Source organism: Halichoeres trimaculatus, unplaced genomic scaffold (genome assembly GCF_033239565.1).
Source record: "Halichoeres trimaculatus isolate MK-OKI-2021-1 unplaced genomic scaffold, fHalTri1.1 fHalTri1_scaffold_22, whole genome shotgun sequence".
NCBI classification, from domain to species: domain Eukaryota; kingdom Metazoa; phylum Chordata; class Actinopteri; order Labriformes; family Labridae; genus Halichoeres; species Halichoeres trimaculatus.
In genome coordinates this window covers 12,864,285-12,870,284 of record NW_027437200.1, presented here as the reverse complement: position 1 = coordinate 12,870,284, position 6,000 = coordinate 12,864,285, and the positions used below count along the sequence as shown (strand labels likewise).

General features: G+C 38.6%; 1 protein-coding gene across 8 annotated transcripts in view; it reads right to left on the bottom strand.

Moving 5' to 3' along the window:
• Positions 1-580: 580 nt before the first annotated feature.
• Positions 581-6,000, bottom strand: part of LOC141811190 (sodium/potassium/calcium exchanger 2-like) — a 58,421-nt gene continuing 53,001 nt past the window's right edge. For all 8 annotated transcript variants that reach the window (XM_074699150.1, XM_074699144.1, XM_074699145.1 and 5 more), the window contains one exon: positions 581-4,269. In XM_074699150.1, coding sequence (XP_074555251.1) covers positions 4,020-4,269 — 250 coding nt within the window. In that variant the 3' untranslated portion in view covers positions 581-4,019. The remainder of the gene's footprint in view (positions 4,270-6,000) is intronic.

Below are 6,000 nucleotides of genomic sequence, written 5' to 3'. Positions count from 1 at the left end.
AATTTTTGAAAGTTGTGCAAATTTTTCAAACTTCATTGTTTTTCAAATTTGGGGGATTTTTTTAATTAAAAAAACAGACATCAGGTGAACAATTTCATAAATTAAAAAAAAAAGAACTCATTATGATAATACATTTAACGTTAATACATTTCAACTATGTAAAGTTAATTATGTATAGATTTATCCTTATAGATTTTATTGTGAAGATAAAGTAGATTTTGTGGCTCCTGAATGACTTAAATCCAGGTGAGTTTAGGCAAAATGGCTCCTTTGAACGTTTCGTTCGTCGTTTCTCTCACTCATAAGATCCCCAATTTTGTTTAATGCACAAGGTTTAAAAAGCAAAAATTTCTAACAATAAACAGCAGCAGCAACAACAACAACATATTCTTCCTCTTACTGCTGCAGTTAACTTTGAATTTAATTGTAGTTTACACAATATACTCATTTAAAATATTTGAAACAAGAAGCTCAAGGAAAAATGGGCAATTTGCACAATTCTACTTTTGCTGCATCCCCCTGCTGGCTATTGGAAAGAATACAGATTAAAGACAAAAATAAGCAAACATGTTGTTGCATATTTGAATTATCATCTTTATTTGTTTTATTATATACTTTGTGTTTTTACATAAAGAGACATATTTCTTTTACACATATAGATTATATGGTTAATTTCTATCTGTATATATGTACACCTTAAATAAATCTTACATCAACACCAAGAAAAAAAAGAAACATTTACAGTGCAAGAATGTTCATTAGTGGTCAACTTTCACAGTTGCATACTGCGGGAAATCTCAGTCATTGCCAAGCTCACATGCTCAACTAGTTTGCATTTGAATTTTGTTGTTTTGATTTGACCATTAAAGGGAACTCTGAAGAAGAATGATTTTTTGTTTTTGCTTTGGAAAGAGATGTATGAACACATGCCAATGTTTGTTAAAAGTCAGACAAACTTTACAGAGAAGCCTCTTGAGCTGTTAAAGATAAAGTTAGAGTTATATGCTTTTTTTCAGCCTTGCAGAGTCAGATGACACAGTTAATACCATTCTGTGTGGTTAGCATGAAGCTGCCACAGGAAACAAGCTAGCCCAAAATGTAGGTAACAGTTCATCCTGTTTGATTTTCTCATCTGTAACCCCTGTAATAAAAACAGGATCTGTTACTTAAGTTAAAAACAAACTGCACACTGTACCTAAAGTTTTCAAATGCAGGGCTTTAAATAATGGATTTTTTTTAATGACAAAAAAGGTGAAAGCTAGGCTAGCTAGTTTCCTGATACTCCAAGCTGACTTGTTGTTTGGTCAAGCTTCATGTTTACCACACTAACATTTAAGTTGCTTCAATATTTTACTCCTTAACACTGGAAAAGAGAAAAAAAAAATACATTTTACAAAATGTTCTCATTCCTCGAGAGACAGAGGGGCGAGTAGAAACTTGAAGTGAGGTGTGATCACCAAGGAGAGCGTGTGGGCGCTCTGAGAGTGAGAGCGGTTTTAATGGGGAATGTGCACAGGAGAATTTCACAAAGTACATGAGTCATCTTAGAAGCCCTAAATTTACTCTTTGAGTCTGGCATGTGGAAATATACTGTACAAAAACACGACAATTATGAGTAACATGAAGTCGTTTGACGCCATTTATTTGTTTTCTCTGTGCGTTTGAAACCTCTGTCACATGTCATGTTAAAATGATGTGATTTGGTCTAAGTCCCCATATCTGTACCACAACCTCACAGGCATGTTAACAGTGTAATGTGTGCTCACAAGATGTTAAGTAGAGTTAAAATACAGTTTGATGTATGCCATTAAGATGTTAGGTAGTCTAAATAAGCGCCTGTTTGTGTGTGTGTTTGCTCAATTATACTATGATACATAAGGACCACCAGAATATTACCGAGCTTCTCCATCCACTATTACAAAAAATGATTTTTTTCAGTGAATAGAATAAGTGTGAATTGTTCAGTTCTTGCAAAAAGGTGAAATAAAACAGGTGTTTCTTATTTACAAAGTAAAACCAATGAGTCCTTGGTGTTTCCCTCTGAATGGATGCATACAAGTGAACATACATAGTTGGTCTAAGCTCAGCTGTACAGTCGGTGGGTAACCAGCCCAGATTCCTCACATGCACTGTTGCTCACACATTCAGAGAATCTATTTACTATTATTTTACAGTTCTACGAAGCTGCTGTACAGAGGCTGTGTTGAGGTAAAGCGGGTGTTTCAGGTCAGCTCTAACAGGAAAGGGGCTGCGGAGGAATGGCCTCCCACTTTGTCTGGTGGAGGTTTCGGACCACGTCAGGACTGGGGGGGGGGAGGGTGACGCTAAGACGACACACGCACACACATACACACACACATACAGTATATTGCTGTTAAATCTGTGGTTTCCACATTCTATGTAGCTTAAAGAGAGATTGTGTTCAGGTTTTATATATCCAGTATAAAACACAGATTGGTGTATATTTTTTGCAGTTAGTTGCGAAATACTGGTAGTATTTTTCCTCTATTCATAGATAAATATAAGGGATGGTTATTGTGTGATGACTTCAAATGCAGACTGCACACATGCACACAAAAGCACCTTTGATTAGAAAAGAAATTGCACAAGTTTGATAGATATCATTGACCATACGTGTTGACATTTTCTACATAGAGACTCTGCAGTGGTTTGCATTAAGAAGTTATGAAACATGTTTGAGAAAGTGTACATTTTGGTTTACAACTTCTTAAATAATGATTGGTATAATTCACCTCCAAGTGTCTATTTTTACATGCAGTTGACTCCTTAAAACTACTAACCAGGAGCTTGACTAGCCGGTGAGTTGAGCCCAGTTCTACAGTGAACAAAGCACTACACATTGACTAATCTAAATCAACCATGACGCTTAAACACTGTAGGTTCTTTTCAAATGTATTATTCTGACATTGACTTCATTAAGACTTCAATGAGCCTTAAGTACTCATGCCTTTTTTTTCAAACCAGTGAAGGATATTCAAGGCTAGCATATATTTTTAGAGGCTAAACTTCAGTTAGGTTTTTTTTCTTGGCTTTGTCATTTGGTGCGTGTGAAGCATGAAAAGTTTTGCACAATCAGAACACGTTAAATGATGAAAGAAAAAGAGGAGCAGATAGTAGAGATGACTATGTGAGCTAATCCTGCTACAGTACTCCTACTGCTACGTCTATGTATCTCATGAAAATGAATACAAAAAATTAAAAAGAGAAGAATCCTCTGAAGTGACATTGAGCGGTGAAAAACGTCCGGCAGGGTGGAAAGGGAGCTTGAACTCGTCATGATGAATTTGCAAAAAATGAAATAACAAAGAAGTTTGTCTGCCCAGTAAGAGTGTTTGTGTCCAATGCTGCTTAAAGCCAAAGGAGTCCTTTTACTCGATACCTTCAGAAAGGAAACACATATGGAGTAAAATCTTCATCCACAGTCTGCTATTTCCTCATCAACTATTCTCCATCACTCTACTGGCGACAGTCTCAGTCTGTGTTCACATATGATCAAAATCTCAGCCCAGCCACTGCATTTATTATGAAGAGTTTCAGACAGTGCATCTCTTGTTTTATCCCCCAAAGTTCACAGGAGGTAATCCTCCTCAACTCATCAGGTGTAGTCTTGATTCCAGCTCATCTAGTGACACTATTGGCATGCATAATGCTTCTATATATGGCTGGTACACCCACAACCCCCCTCACCTGCCAGTCAAATAACAATAATATTAATAAATAGAAATCCACTCAGATTGGGCCTAAGCTAAACTAGCCAAGCCAAAGTCTCGCGTTCTTGTTGGTTCGATCCCTCCCCACCACCACCTGCTTGCTGAAAATACAGATAGATTCCATATTTCTCATAATCCTCTCCTCCAGCTGTTCGTAGTCTTCTTTTATTCCTGGGGTAAAGGATCACGAAGGTGAGAAGGTGAGAGTGATGGCAGACAAGAAGGATGGTTGTGTCAGTGGTCGTTTGTGGTCGAGACGAGGGAGAGGAAGCTGGTCCTTGGAGGTCCTCACACAGACACGGGGCAGGTGATGACTTTGTCCTCCAGCATGACACTAACCACCAGGAAGACGAAGTACAGCATGAACATGATGAAGCCGAGCAGCTTGCTCATGCGCCACTTGCAGGCGGCGATTGAGATGATGACGAAGAGGAGCATGAGGAAGAGGAGCACGATGGCACAGAAGAGGCCATTGGAGCTGACTTGCACTGGCTTCAAGCCGCTGAAAAAGGACCAGAGGAGCCACGGGAATGGCAGTCTGTAGAGAAACAAAGTTAGCAAACAAAATGTCAAAAAAGCATGCTAAAACGTTTGGTAGCACAAATTAGCCTGATCTTTTAGGAATGAATTCCCCTTCACAAAAACATGATGGATACTGACATATATCCTATTCTCAGCCAAAGTCTGATCTGAGGGCTCAGTGAAATGATTGAGTTGTGGTACTGACATTCACCTCTTTTTGCTAACCAAATCACATTTAATTTTAAAGGTCCCATATTATGCAAAAATCCCTTTATTAAGTCTTTTAGTGAAATTTGTGAGTCTTTAGCTTTCCTCCCAGCCCACAAAATGTGATATTTAATGACAAAACCTGAACTTAGTAGTGCCTGTAAATGTAAAATCCTGACCTAAAATGAGCTGTTTGGATTTCGGGGATTTGCAGACGTCAGCAACAAAGCAGATAGCTTCGGTGTTTTCTAAACATTGTGCACTCAAAGCTCGTGGCGCCGCTCTCAGTGACGCAGAAGAGCGGGGCGGTATCAGCGGTGGCTCATTTACATATGAAGGCCACGCCCACTAAATCAGAGCGTTCTGAACAGAGGGGCTATGAGAGCCTGGAAACAATGTTGCTGTGCTTGATTTATTGGCTTTTTGGACCAAAACATGTTACTAACATTTCATGAAGACATCAATGATCCATGTTAAACTGCAGAAAAGGAGCAGAATATGGGACCTTTAACAAAGACATGGTTACAGAAAGTTTCATGACTGCAGAAGCTCCCCTTGTCAACAAAGCTGTCAATCCTGGTGTGTTAACCAACACAGTTTGAAGTTTGACTCATGAGCTCTGTAGGGGGCGGGTGTTATGGTCTGTGCTATGCCAACTCAGAAAATTAGCGTAATCAAAAAAAAGTCTTTGTGATAGAAAACATGACACTTTTGCACATTAATCTTATTCATATGATGCACTGATACTGCAGCCAGGTCAGCAGGGGGAGCTTTAACTCTATTGGTTTCACTTTTAAGTAGCTGTCTTGTAATCCATCTTTTTATACTGTCTGATCCTGGCTGACGAAGATGCAGGGTAACACGCAGTTCTGCTGATGTTACAGGAACATGCGTCTGCACATAACCACTGTGTCCAGCCCACTTTTACATCACAAAGGACACAACACACTTTGAACAGCTCTGCTTTGTAATTCAAGGACAATACCAGCTGATTATGTGGTGGGGAAGTGTAACAAAGCTGCTCTGCAATCAGTAAGTGAAATTTAATGCTCAGCTGTGAATAATCAACTATACATGGATATCATAGCAGGAAATATCATTGAATAAGTTTTGAGGGCAAAATCAGTCTCCAGAAAAAGATGCATGGTTATGCCTGTATACTGTGACATCACTAGTGGGCGTGGTTACTGGTGCTAAACTGAGGCTAATAACCCTTTTCTTTTTCTGAAGGTTTTGAGATTATTCTGTGCTGCAGTGTTGTTGGAAAAACACATCTTTCAGAGCTTTTCAGGTTCATGCAGTAAAGCATAAAGTTGCTGTCTTTTGGCCTCACAGTCAAAATCCTGATCACTTTGATGTTTAGTTTATGTTAAGAAGTATTAAACCCTGAGTGCACTCAGACTTACAAAAAGCAAAAGTTGTCCAGTCATACAGGACCGTCGTAACATTTCATGCATGAAACTCACTAAAAGGATGAAATGACAGACCCAAGCTTCTTACAGTCATAATATGTAATATTCTATCATCAAAATAAATAGAT